At 44.2% G+C, this 14659-nt stretch overlaps 1 protein-coding gene across 1 annotated transcript in view; it reads right to left on the bottom strand.

The window, feature by feature from the left end:
- The window catches only part of Slc25a24 (solute carrier family 25 member 24), a 38102-nt gene extending 25634 nt beyond the window's left edge, over positions 1 to 12468 (bottom strand). Inside the window, exons 1-2 of the mRNA XM_021157851.3 lie at positions 12221 to 12468; positions 272 to 398 (exon numbers count right to left, since the gene is read on the bottom strand). Of these exons, the coding sequence (XP_021013510.1) occupies positions 272 to 398; positions 12221 to 12403 (310 nt within the window). The 5' untranslated portion in view covers positions 12404 to 12468. The remainder of the gene's footprint in view (positions 1 to 271; positions 399 to 12220) is intronic.
- Positions 12469 to 14659: the final 2191 nt, after the last annotated feature.

Consider the following 14659-nt stretch of genomic DNA (forward strand, 5'->3'; position numbering starts at 1 on the left):
TCAGAATCAAATATAACTCCAGTTCCAAGGGATCTGATACCTTCTTGCAATCTCTTCAGGCACCTGTACTCCTGTGCACATCACCCTACACACACACACACACACACAACTAAAAATAAAATAAAATCTTTAAAAAATAGATGAATAAAAATATGAACTCTCAGTCACATTAATAAATAAGTAGTAAATGACACAGGTAATAATCACTTAGAGTTATCTTAGCCTTGAAAGCATAAAGAGGACTTTTCATAAGCACTGATAAAGGACTCACCGTCATTATTCTTGTCCAAACTTTTAAATGCTAACTTCATTTTCTTCTCATGGTCTTTCAGGTATTTCATAAATTCTTCAAAATCCAGCTTCCCATCTTTGTTGACATCGCCAGTGGTGAAAATTTTCTACAGAAAAAAAAAATTAAAGATATTTTATTGTTAGCATGGGCTAAAGTACTGAACTAATTGTGTATAGACCAGACTCAGACTAGCTGCTTTTCTTTCCGACTAAAATACTAGCTTGGACTCGATGTGTTACTATACGCATTACAGTATAGTTCTACAGCCTTTCCTGTGGTAAGTAAAGATTTCCTGAGTTTCACAAGCTGTGGATAGTGTCAATTTAACACTTATATGAAGACTAAGACTTCTTTTTTTGAATAATCCCCTCTGTAGAAATAATGGCAAAAACAAAGGCCATTTCTTGTGAACTTGCTGCTGTCATCTGTGTTCTGATATAGACCCAAAGATGGGTAGAGTACAGCTGGCTCGCTGGAACAGAGAAGCCAGTGTGAGCACAGGCTGGCTCACTGGGAACAGAGAAGCCAGTGTGGGGCAGGGGGTGGGAGGGAAGTATAGCTGTCTTTAGTTAATCCAAAATTGAAAATGGAGACAAAAATTAAGAGAACTGTTTGTGTTAACTTAAGGAGTGTTGACTAATCAAGTCGCAGTCAGTTGGGGGGGGGGGGAGTCTTACAGGAGCTAGTATGTAATTTCCTGTATTGTCACTAGAAGCATCAACTGTCTTCCTCTAAGCCTGTCATTTCTAAAGACCAGGTTTCCTGGTTGGGGGAGATGTGTCAATATTTAGGGTTTTTTTATGGACTAGCCATTATCTGTTTGTGTATTCAGTCTCTCTAATTTATAAAATAACAATACAAAATTATCATTTAAAACATCACTTTTCATAATAAAAAGATATTTTTTGTACCTCATGCTGTAACAAGGTAAATTTGTATTTTAGAAAATTATTTGAATTCTAGGTCCATATGAATGAAATTACTGCTACAGTCATATGAGAACTGACACAGAACTGCTTAGGAGATGTGATCTTTATGTGAAGCCCAAGAGTTCTTTTAAAATATAATGTTCCATGTGGTTGGTGCAGAGCCTTGCGGGGAGTGGCTCTTTCTTGGTTTTGATACTTGAGCCCTTATCCATAATCTATGGATATCCAAAGCCTCATACCTTTTGCCAAGAAGATTTTCAAGAAAATAAACTGTTGAAAAGGAATAAGTGGGTTTCAGAAGATTTAACTTGTTTATGACAAAATCCAGGATTCCTTCTGCAAAGCTGATATCAAATAAGCAAATGCACATCATATTTGAAAGAAGAGGGACCAGGGTCCCAACAGCAACCTCCATATGGCAGATTCCCAACTCTTAGAGTTCCTGCCTTTAAGACATATCTCTGAGGAGTTCCACCACCACCTCACAATAGATCTCTGAGTGCCAAGTCACTAAAAGGACCACCTTTGAGAACTTTATCCCAACCATAGCAAAAGACAGAGAAACCATAGTGTAGTGCTTGACACAGTCAATCAACTTTAAAGACAACTGGTCAACAAACAGACAGAAGCGTAAAGATTCTAACAGTCTACGCAGCTAATAGGAAGAGGATGACTTACTAACAAAACCCCCTTAAAAGCAGAAACAAAACATAATTGTTCCCAACTACCACTGAGCCCCAAACACATGTTGTAAATGGAGTAAATGTTCCAGTTCCCTAAACCTGTGGCGTATCTCGGGCCCAGAGCCTGTGGTGGTCTGAATAAGAACGGCGCCCATTGGCTCATAGATTTGGATGCTCGGTCTATGCTGTTTGAGAAGGATTAGGAGGTGTTGCCTCCGTGGGCTTTGAGGTTTCAAAAGCTCATGCAATTTCCAAAACACAAAACTATAGCCAGGAGCAAAAGCAATCAGAAACTGTGTGATAGCCTCAGAAGTATTCTTGAGGGTGTTAGCTGTGACGATGACCTTAAATTCCTAATCCTCCTGCCTCCACATCCTCCATGCTTGGATTAAAGGCCTGCACCACCACAATGGTATATATGGTTCTGGTGGTTTAATTGAACACTCTATTGACGAGCTACGTCAGTAGCCCCTGGATTATTCTTAATAAACAAAAGCAGCGCTAAACAAGCATCAATTCAAAAAGCCCAGATCACATTTGAGAAGATTTGGCTTCATTGGGCTTAAGCTCAAGGACGTCCACAATTCCATCTTCATCAAGGCCCAGATACCAAAAAACATAGAGGCTATCTATCCGTGATGTCTCCTGTGGCCAAGATAACCCCTGCGGTGGCGCATGAGTTCTCCAGCAGAACTCTTTGGCCCTAGCATGGGACAAAGTGGATATGTGCCCACAGTGAGGGAGAAGGGCCAAAGGCAAAGGACCTGCAGCAGCCATTGCACCCAAAGGAGCGCTCATCCTAACTGTTCTGGGAATGCACACAAACCAGTGGGCTACTCAAGGAGAGAGATTCTGCACACAAGTCCACAGACCGGAGGTTTTGCCTCCACCAGAGGCTCCACAAGAGCAAGACAGAGTCAGCCATGCCCAGCTCCCCTACCCTCCTGACAGAAACTTCCAGAGACCTGATTGTCTAAAAAAATGATGCTTGTGCTTTGTCTTGTTTTATCTTTGTTTTGAAAAATGCAAGAGTGGAGTTTCGGAACTGGGTTACCGCTCTGTAATCTGCTAACGGTAGTAGAGGTCACCAGACCACTTTTGGAAGAGTGGGTGTGTTTTGTGGCTTGTTATTGTTGTTTCCTGTGGTGCTGGGGAAGGACTATGTTAGAACTTGCATGCACAGGGAAACCACCAATCACTCCACCACTAAGCTTCAGGCCAGATCTGAGCCAACCAGTTTTAGTCAACAGGAAGGTTACACCTGCCCAGGAATCCTCTTCTCAGGGTGAGGCCAACAGAGTGACTGTCATAAGGACTAAAAACGGAGAAAATAGCCCATGTGGACCTTTTCTTCTATGTCCCTCCATCTCCACCTCCCACACCCATTTTTTTTATCTTTGCTTTCACCCAAAATTTATAGTGGCTCTGAGGAAAAAACTGCTCCATCTGGGCACCTGTTGAGAGGCACTGGGAGGATAATCCCCCAATGGCCAGAAATTAAGGCAGCTGGACTCTGTGAGAAGGCAGGAGATATAAGTATTAGTATCTATGGTTTTTTTGTTTAGTCCTCACCCTCCAGAGCCATGGGACATCCTGAACCCCTTATTTGTTTATCTGTGGCCCCCATCCTGCTCCAGTAAAAATGTGGAAATGCAGTTTCACAGAAAAACTCCCTGCTTTTATGTAACTTATTCTCCAAACTGAATACTTTTAATGGTGAAAAGCAAAGTTGAGTATCGCCCAGTGAGACAGCACACACCTAACACTTGAGGATCAGCTAGCAGGATGCTAAGGTGCTAGGCCAACCTGAGCTGAAGCAATTATGAGACCTTCACTCAAAAACAAATGAATGCATAAATATTTTAATTAGATACTAAAATTCACACAAGAACTTTTAACTCTGCCATTCTCTGTTAACTTTGACTCCATACTTCATCACACTGAATGCAAAGAGCTGGGCAAAGACCATCACATATCCTAGACAGGCCCTCCTGGATGAGATTGCACCATGGCCAGGCACAGGTACTGCCGTAAACTGTGCAATAGACCCTTTCCTAAGAGCTTCTGAGCTGGGGCTAACATGTAAGACTCTTTCACAAAACCTTTGTGGCACAGTTGTGAGTGAATTATCCCACAAAAGAGGATCTTACTTTAATTTAGATGTTTTTATTTCGTATGTGTGAGTTTTTTGCTTGCATGTGTATTTAGGTCTGTTTCATGCATGCTGGTACTGGGGGTCAGTAAAGGGCATAGGGTCCCCTGGAATTGGTGTTATAGATGGTCCTGAGCCATGGCAGTCTGAGGAACAGGGGACAGTGTTTTGTTACTCTTCATTTCCCATAAATCTCTAATCTCTGCCACATTTAATGTCATCATATTCTCCTTTGCCCTCACCTATCTCTCCTTCTGCAACCTCTTTCTAGCTGTTTTGTTTTGTTTTTAAGTCAAAGGTTATACTACACATTTTTTAAGTGATGGCCGAAATATTTACATATTATCTGGGATACTCTGATAAAAGCAAAAGTCACGGAACACTGGAGATGTAGGAAACCGTCCAAAATCTCACGTTTTGACACGGAAGTCATGGGGAACATAGCAAGATGCTGATGAAGGAAGAGTTGAGGAACGTAGGTGGGGGAAGTGTGCTTCTTCACGTGGTTCCGCTTGGAAGGCTGAGAAGCACAGCACCCATCTACTTCCAAAAGTTGCACTCACAAATAGGGCAATGGCAGTTAGCAAAGGGGAGTACGCCCTGGATTGATTTACACTGGGGAGGGCCTTTCTTTGGTCCACGCTTAGTTTTGTGGCACTATTTTATGTGTGTCTGGAAGAGAAAGGGGGAATGGGGCAGGAGAGAGCAGAGTATTCTCTGACTCAGGTTCAGTGCTAGGGGTTTAATCAATGTGCTTGGTTAGCTTAGGAAGTTCCAGGCCCTTTTACGACAAAGCTGTCTGCCTTGATTTCAGTCTTACTTTGAGGCTTGAGAAGATCACTGGATGGACAGAGTGTGAGCTTCCGTGAGGAGGCAGCCTGTGCGCCACCCCACCCCCACCCCCGACTTCGCTACAGCAAGTTTATCTATTTTTATTTTCTCTGCCTCAGATTTCCCCCATTCTTCCAGGTAAATTACTATGATTGTTGTATGAAGTATCTCCTCTCTTTTATCCTCATCAATTCAGAACTATTTATTTATAATTTTTTTCTAGTTATTACACATATAGCGCTTCCACAAAGCAGCACTCCGTAAGATGCTACTTAAACCTCTCGTTCACTCTGAGTTCAAAAGTCTGACCTTTTAAACAGCGAAGGTAGAGGTCTCTGGTTGGATTTATGAAAACAGCAAAAGGGTTTGCTGTCAAGAGTTGAATGAAGTTCACTGAGAAGTATGGATCACTGTCTAGCATGCATTTGCTAGTGATGGTATGTCATGGGCTATGGAATCAGACGAGGGCTCAAATGCTTTTACCAGTTGCTAGATTCGGAGTCTTGGTCAAGTCATTCAGTTCTTAGAAGCTTCGAATATAAAGTGGAAATGATTAGAAAATCCCCCCAGAAGTCGCTGAACAGCGTAAGGCAATATCCATTAAGCTGGAGGCACAGCGAGAACAAGGCCAAGAGGAGCCATCATTGTGTCCCTGAAACTCTTGCTGTATATTAGTTAAGTACATAAAAAATCAATAAGCAAACAATAAGTAGGGCAAGTTCCAGAAGCGAAGAGAGATGTTTGATAAAATATTTGCATATTATAACATGATATTATCAGCCGTGTGTTCATTCTTCCCTATCAATCTTGAAAATGCTATCAGCTGGCTCTCCTCATTATCTTGGTCATAACTTGGGTCTTTTCTGTGTGGTCACAAGGGTCTCTCCTACAGAGGTGTGTTCTCTACTCAAGTATGTCAGATGTGCCTCCACATCCTTTGCAGTATACTTAACAGTTCCCCATGAGCAATAAAGCCCCCATTTGTGGGGCTAGAGAGGTGGCTCAGAAGTTAGGAGTACTATTTCCTTCTGCAGCAGACCTGGGTTCATAACCCTGAGTCCTAGGAGAACTTATATGAATTTGTCCCTCTTAACTTCATAGTAACACATGGAAGCAGGGGCACAAAGAACACCCTAAGAGCCAGAGGTAGCAGGGAGTGCTGAGAAACGCCATCCTCCAGACATGATGTGGCTATTGCACATCTGAACTCATAGCAGATGTGATTAGCTGCACACAGTCTGTTAGAAAAAAACGTGAGCATGGAGTAGAGTGTGTTCCTGACGCTCCACCCCTAGCTGGGGAGCATTTGATAGACAGCTGCTGTCTTTAGCTGGGTGGCCACTGGGATGTTGGCCAAGACAGTGGATGACCCCACAACCACTCATATATGGGCTGTGCTCATCAATTAATTAAAAAAAAGAGGAAGCTGAATGGGGAAAAGGCTACAGGAAGTTGAAGAGAGGGAGTGGAGGTGGATATGACTAAGACCTATTGTATCCGTGTATGAACTTTTCAAAGAATAAACTTGAAAAAGAGAAAGCAGAGGCCACAGCATCAAAAGTGTAACACAGCAATTTCATACCAGGCTGGCTCCTAATTTTGTCTCAGGACTGCCCACCATAGTCTTTTCTCTTCCACCAGTAATTTTGGAATGCCTATCAATGGTTCGCCTATCAATGTGCACTTTATGCCTGCTTTCTACATTCTACTCAGGTATTTTTGGTGCCAAAATATAAAGACACTAGAGCCAGCAAGACGGTAAGGGTACTTGCCACCAATCCTCATGACCTGAGTGCTCTCCCCAGACAGAGAGCTGACTCCTACAAGTTGTCCTCCGATCTCCACGTGTGCACTGTGGAACACAGGCTTGTGCACATATATAATAAATAAATGTAAAAAAAAACAGTATAAAATCTAAAACACGTAAATAGACATTTGCTCGCTTCTGTGTACTAAATTTATTCTAAAAAGCTTGGAAATATGGGAAAGAGGTAAAATTAGGTGAAAATCTATGGGGATTTCCCCTCCAGGTAAATACCTATCTTAGGGGCAAACTATTATTATCTTGGAACTTGGAATACTCCATAGTTTTCACCTCTGCATACTCAAATAGGCCATCTCTTCAACCCCTGACACTATAACAATGCTAGACCATGCCTGGTCAGTATCTTTGACTGAGTCATCAAATCAAAGCCCCAGTGTTATTGGCCCCAGTTTCCCAGATATAATGTGAGCTTTATGTGCCAATTTTATTGGTATAAAAAAGATACCCAGGTAGCCAATAAAGACATTCCTGGGAGTGTTTGTAAGTAATTTTGGAAGAGATTAGCATTAGAATCAGTAGACTGTGTGTGAAGGCATATGCCACTCCACAGAACAGAACAAAAAAGGAAAAATATAAAGGAATTCATCTTTCAGAATGGGAACATTTATAAGAACTGGTATTCTAAGTGGATGGAATTGGAAATGCACAGACTGTCAGTCAGTGTGGAGCCCAGGGAAAACCAAGTTTCTTCAAGGAAGCACACAATTCAATTGATATGTGTAATCCTCAGACTTCATAATTTCCATTTCTCAAAATGTTTCCTATGATAATGAAAATGTAGTTCATATGCACCATGCAATACCGTTCATCTGTAAGGGGAAGTGAAACCATGGATTTTGCAGGAAAATAGAAGGGACTAGAAACAACCATGTTGAGTGAGGTAACATGGACCCAGAAAGACCAGCATCCATGTCACCTCTTGTTGGGGGCTCCTACTTCCAAATCTTCAGATATGAGTACATAGCCTGGAGTAATAATAGAAACCAGGAGAGTAAATCAGGATCCTGGCCAGGAGAGGGGTATTGGGGAGCAATAGAGAGAGGAATACCAGGTGCTAGTGTTCTGATGGGGGCAAAGGGGGCTCACTAGGGAGGAGGAGGGAGGTAAAGGGAAATGGTAGGACACAAGTGATCTGATGAGGATATGTGAAAGGGAGAGGGATGCCGAGGCGGGAGGCGGGAGGTGGGAGGTGGGAGGCAGAGGCTGGGAAAGGTAAATACAGAGGAAAGGGAAGAGGGTAAAACAACAGTAAGGATGTCTGCAAAGGCCATCATACTATTAACGATTTGCCTGAAAATAGCTCTAAGACATGTAACTCTGTGTGTAAACATGCATTTATAGCTTTAATGAACGTTTCTCATCCGGGATGACAATGCTCCCTCCAAGAACCCAAAACTACCTACGTAGACCTGAGAAGCCCTCTTTTGAGTTTTTGGCCAATGCCATCAAAAAGACTCCCGAAGCATACAACCTATTGCCGTTGCCGCTGGCTGCCTCCCAGGGTTGGAAGGCAGAGCCCCTATTGCTGAAGATACCACGTACTTCAGAAACAGCACAGAGGCCCCTGAGGCAGAACTGACCTGCTCTAGCTGTTACACAGATGAACCACAGTAGCAACCAGAATGGCAGAATAGCCTAAGGGTTCGGTAGTTTCAAACATGTTGGTGATAACCAACCACTCTCCAATTAAATTTAAAACCCTCTCAACAAGAGGGAACACATGCCTGGGACAGGAAGCCTAGCTAATGACCCAGTGCTAGTAAAATCAGGGTTACTGGAGAAGAATCTGTATCCACTAATTTACTAAGTCAGCATAGTCCCTACTAACAATCTAGACATTCATCCTTATACCTTGTACTGGCTGGTTTTGTGTGCCAACTTGACACAGGCTGGAGTTATCACAGAGAAAGGAGCCTCCATTGAGGAAATGCCTCCATGAGATCCAGCTGTAAGGCATTTTCTCAATTAGTGATCCAGGTGGGAGGGTTCACTGTGGGTGGTGCCATCCCTGGGCTGGTGGTTCTTGGTTCTTTAAGAAGGCAAGCTGAGCAAGCCAGGGGAAGCAAGCCAGTAAGCAGCATCCCTCCGTGGCCTCTGCCTCAGCTCCTGCCTCCAGGTTTCTGCCCTTCATGAGGTCCAGTCCTGACTTCCTTTGGTGATGAACAGCAATGTGGAAGTGTGAGCTGAATAAACCCTTTCCTCCTCAACTTGCTTCTTGGTCATGTTCAACTGCAGGAGTAGAAACTCTATGACATACCTACAGATAGGTGTAGTGTCCACCCCTCATCAAGGAAATTTCTCTTTGCAACAGACAACAACAAGCAATCAAAATGCAGAGTTGTGGAGTCCAGTCTTCACGGACACGTCTACAATACACTGCCACACCTAAGGCTCAGGGAACACTACAGACGAGAGGGAGGAAAGATTGTAAGAGCCAGAGGATGGCGAGGAGGAGTGAATAGGAAGGAAAAAGAGGAGAAATGTTGTAATTTTCTTATTAGTTCAAAAGAATTTTTTAAATGTATCTTATGAAGATAACTGGAGTAAAATGAAACAATAAAAATAAAAACCAAGGGATTCTCGTGTGATTTTATTTGACACAGTTTTGAAACTATTGCTAAGCTAAATGGCAATTGGGGTATTGGTGGTATATTATAAACATGATGTTGTATATTTCATATAATCATTCAAAATACCATATGGCAGGGATTAAGAACTTCTTGGATCTTAAGGTCCTTTTACAATCTTGAAAGTTTTTGTGTATTGTGGAAATGATGGCCATGGAAGGTGGAATTATTTCTTCTCAAGAGACCCTACATATTGGGTCTTTCGTTTCAAATCCCACTCCCCCACCAATGAGGAGGAAAAGCCGGAGCCTGGTTAACTGAGCATCACTGAGGGTTTGAACCGCCAGATTACAGCCACAGCCTGAGGGAGCCTTGGGAAAGTGAAGAGAAGGAAAAATCTTTCTAGAATGTGTTGGGGGGGGGGGGGGAACAGGGGCATTCACTCACTGCTTATGTGAGAAGAAATGGCCTGAAGAAGAAACATAGTCAGGGAATATATGGTGTTCAAGTTGGCCCATGGCCAAGGAATTCCCTGTCTTATCACATACCACATATTTATCCGGTTTCCCCAGCATGCTCTTGGCTAGCTTGTTCTACTGACAATGAAAACAGAAACACTAACTGTGGCCTACAGGACAACTTAGAGGGTAAAGGCGCTTGCCACCAAGGCCTGAGCTCCATCCTGGTGCTCACGTGTAAAAGGACAGAAGTGACTGTGTGAGTTGTCCTCTGACCGCCACACACACAATGGCCCCCAAACAAGCATATGTGCACACACCCATATGCACAAATAAATAAATTCGTGTGTAAAAGAAACACAAGTGATACAAAGTTTAATTTGTATTATTATTATTATTATTATTATTATTATTATTATTACTAGACAGGTCACTGTTGCATCAGTGTATTTCACATGCTAGCCCTAAATCCTTTAGTATCACGTTGGTCCAATGAGTGAGGCAGAATCACCAGTACTGGGAGCTGATCTTATTGGAGGGTACAATGATTAAATAAGTAATATCACTCAAGAATTGTAACAATAGTGACACGTGAGGTAAGGGAGCCACCCACAGCCGCATGCAGTCAGCTCATCTCTGAAAGACGGTTTAGGAAGACATACCACAGACGAGGTGACCGAAAGTCAAAACTTTCCCTTAATTGTAAAAATAATGTGTATTCATTCATTTTCCTAAACTACTACAAATGTTGTAAAGAAAAAAGTACAAAAACTCTTATCGTTGAAAAGTAAGCATTACTAACCTTCTGTAGAAGAATGTGTTACTGCTGGGGATAGTTGACCACATGAGGCATGACCACCAATAGTGACACTATACATCTGAACAAAATTAATATAATATAATATAATACATACATATGTGTGCAAAATATATTCATTTATTAGTGACAAACATGAGTTGCTATGTTCTATATGTTTATATACTTATAGGTTTTTACATAATTTATGTGTAATAATTTTTTTTAATTACAGACTTTCCTCCTGACTCTGTGGGGGTTGTTGCTATTGTGGGGTTGTTGCTATTGTGGGGTTGTTGCTATTGTGGGGTTGTTGTTATTGTGGGGTTGTTGCTATTGTGGAGTTGTTGCTATTGTGGGGCTGGGGACCTTGAGGTCTGCTGTTGCTCTTTGTTTCAGTTCACTCCAGTTTGACTTAGATAAGGAGAGGACAGAGCCCAAGCTGACCTGTAACTAGCAATAATTCTCCAGTCTCAGCTCCCAGAGTCCTGGGATTGGAGGCATGCCCCGGATGCGTTGTCTAATTTATTCATATTTTCAAAGAACAAAAATGTATTGGGAAACCTAAAGCACACTTAGAATGATACATAAGTTAAAGACATCATGTCGGTGATTAGAAAACACCTGGAAGTGATTAGAATAGTAAAAACAACTAATAACCTGAAACATGCCTCTGAGATGCAGTTACGGGGTGGCTGAAGAGATGCTGTCACTCAAAAGCAGCTAGGCGGGCCTTTGATTCAAGAAATGGGAGGAAATGAGTCAACCCGGAGCAAGTCGAAGAAACACACTCGAACTTGGTTCTTTCAGAAAGTGCATCAAATAGGCAAACCTATGGCCAGTGTGAAGATGGGGGAAGAACTGAGATCAGGAAGGAAGAGGGACCCCTGCAGACACAGAAGTTCTGTAAAGTTATATAGAATAATGCCTTGGGCAAAACTGGTAGCTTCCAAAAAAAATAAAGTTGTAATTTACCAAGAGGACAAACTAAAGTGAAGAGGCTTCTACTAATGGCATTGACAGTGACTGAAAGAGGAGTTTTAAATATAGGTACAGAACAGTTGGTGGCCCACTCAGTAACTCAAGCACGTTCCTCTTAAGATAGAAAAGCCAGCGTACTCTTGTAAGACAGCGGACTGGACAAGTTCCAGATCTAGTGTCCCCACCCTGCCAAGGAGCCTGGATGTCAGGGTCACAATTCATATGACTCAGAGAAAGTCCAATTGCTTTGCAACAGGTCAGCCCTTCAGATCAATGTGTGCACTCAGGGGACTAACTTTGAACGTCATAAAAACGGAATGTGGCCGTTCTACCTCAACCAGCAGCTGGGAGCAAGGGCGGTTTTAACTCCTTTTTGAAACAATAAACTCTAGCTGTAACAAAGTTACTTAAAGTTGGGACTCACTAAAGTCTGACAGCAGATCATGAAAAGTTTGCAAAGGACCGGACAGGTGATTCAAGAACCAGAGATGCTCTCAGAACAAAAAGTGTTGACAGTTTTAAGTGTGCAACATTAATTTATCTGGGAATACACCCGCCGCCTTCCAGATCAAACTCCTTGGAGCTCTTCCAGCGGGTTGGCGGGCATAATTCCTCCTCCTTGCCTGGCCTCAGGCCACCGCCCTCCCAGGACCTGGCTGTGTCCCCGGAGCGCCTGAGGCCACCCCAACACCCCACAGCGACCCACCTCCTCTGCGTCCTGGCCCAGCGGGATGCCCAGGCTTTGCAGCCCCTGCTGCAGCTCTCCGATGTCCACCACGCCGTCCCCATTGCGGTCCAGCGCCCGGAAGAGCGTTTCGTAGCGTGTAGGCGGCTCCGCGTCCTGGCAGGCGGCGGTGGGCAGCACGAAGGCCCGCAGCCAGCGCAGCATGGTCCCGGGGAAGTCACCGTGAGCTGGTAGGGCGCGATCCGAGTGCGGAGGCCTGTGGGGTGGGGCAGCGGCCTGGATCGTCGTCGGGGGGCGAGGCTTCTGGCTCGCAGGAACTGAGCTCCGCACAGGGTGTGGCCGCCCAGCTGCTGCTCGGGGCGGAGCTGGCCCAGGCCTGGGCTGGCGACTAGGAGGGGATGGGCCAGCTTCCTGACTCCAGAACCTGCGGGCAGGTAGGATAGGGTGCTGGGGTGGGGATGGGGGTGGGGGTGGGGGGAGGGGGCGAAGGGGGAAGGTAAGGAGGGTTTCTGCTCTGCCCAAAGGCACAAGCTTCGCCAACAGATTATTAAAGCTTGGGTTTGGAGGTAGTTTGATGAGCAGGTTGCTCAACCTCAAAAGCCCTTTGGGCTGGAAGACTTGGAGAAGTGCAGAGTTCACCAGAAAGACAGCAGTGGGTGGGTATCTGGGACAGCGAGTCAAAAGTGAAAATGGCTATCAGACCAAAGGGAGAGGAAAGGGGCCTGCTAGAGGCCTTTTTCTGAGAGGAGCATCAACCACCCAAGAGGGCGTTAGAGAAAGGAGAGAAGATGGAACACAGTGGGTACCTTCCCACAGCGCACAAAGAAACCTCAACTTCTTCCCCTTTGAGACAAGTGTGGTCCTGAGGTTTGCCATTTATAGTTCAGATGAGACACAGTTTCTGGGATAACGGGAGAAACACTGGGACTACAGAGACTTCAATACCTGCTCCTTCGGCTGTGTAATTCCAAAGACCTAACGTAGCTTCCCTGGATAGTCTCCCGTCAGTAAAATGAGAATATGAACAGCTGCTTTGCCATCAAGTGAAATGTCCTTCTCTGGAATAGTTGCGATTAAATCACTGCTGCTTAGCAGAAACTGTGGCTATGTCTTGTTGTGTTCGGGTATTTAAAACGAACACTAAAACCACTTGTTTCTTCGAAAGTGGAGGACTTGAACTTCCCTCCTTCCTTACCACTCTGTGCATTAAAATATACTGTGTATACATATAGAGTCTGCAGATAAGGGCTGCAGTAACCAGTTTCTGGGCCTCTATTGCTTCCAAGCCGTACTCTTGGAAATTAGCCCCTTCCTCCGGAAAGGCTCTCAGATGCCACCAGTCTTTGTTGGCTCTCCTGGAAAATGGCTTCTAAGGCCCTCTCTAGAAATAGCTGATGTTGAGGACGCTTGCCAACCCAGAAACAACCGAAAGGTTTCTCAGTGGAACAACCTGTGCTGTGTTCCAACGAGGAGCTACCTCTCAGCACTGAAAGCAATCGCATGCTAGCAAGTTCTGAAAAGAGCAGAGCTATATAGTGACAGAAACATATCGGGAGATATGTGCTGCAAGAGTTAGGAGGCTTTTTTCCCCCGGGGGTGGTATTAAAGGGCAAAAGGCAGCATATGAGGTGAGTGGTTTTATTCCACCCTGTGCTCCCCACTGTTGCGGTCTCACACCCCCAGCCGTGGCCTACAAGCAATGAGGTCATGTAACCATGGACTGGAACCTCTGAAACAAGCCCAGGTGAACCTTTCCCTATTTATAAACATTATCTCCAGTATTTGCTGTGACGGTGAAGGATGGCCAACACAGAGATAACAATCGTAGAAATTTTTCTTCATGGGAGAAGAAAATGCTCACGGACCCCAGTCATCTCCATGAAAGGGCTTCTCTCCCTGTGTCCATTAGTCAGGCCCACAACCAAGGGCTCCCACAAAGGCCACAGAGAAAACCTGGGTTCATACTTAGTTTTACTTGATTGATTGTGATCAGGAAGAACAAGTCTAGGGCTCAGCCTAATTCAGTACTTCTGCATTAAAACACTTGCTGCCTTCTCATGCCCTTCACTTCCATGGGAACCACAGATATTTTACCCCCGTCAGTTTTGGTCCTTGAAGACATCAGCACTTACTCTGGATCACTTGGAGTAGTGAGGGATCTGCTTGAATAACCACCCCGGAGTCTCATGGTTTGAGCAGGTAAACATGTTCACCCTTTTTATTAACAGCCACTAATGAATTACTCTGTGCTATCGCAGACAAACCATCAGCCTCTGCACAAGGACCGGTTCGGTTCCAAATTCCTCACCGTTGATGCTCTCTCAAATCTGAGTGATCATGAAGGAGGCCATGCATTAAACAGCTCCCGTAAAAAGCTGTGATCATCACCGGAAAGGTGATTTCACCGTGCAGTGAGACAGGAACCTGGATGTCCTAGCAGTACAGTGAGGAAATTAATCA

The sequence above is a fragment of the Mus caroli genome, unplaced genomic scaffold, assembly GCF_978045245.1.
Source record: "Mus caroli unplaced genomic scaffold, Mus_caroli_1 scaffold_3, whole genome shotgun sequence".
Taxonomy (NCBI): domain Eukaryota; kingdom Metazoa; phylum Chordata; class Mammalia; order Rodentia; family Muridae; genus Mus; species Mus caroli.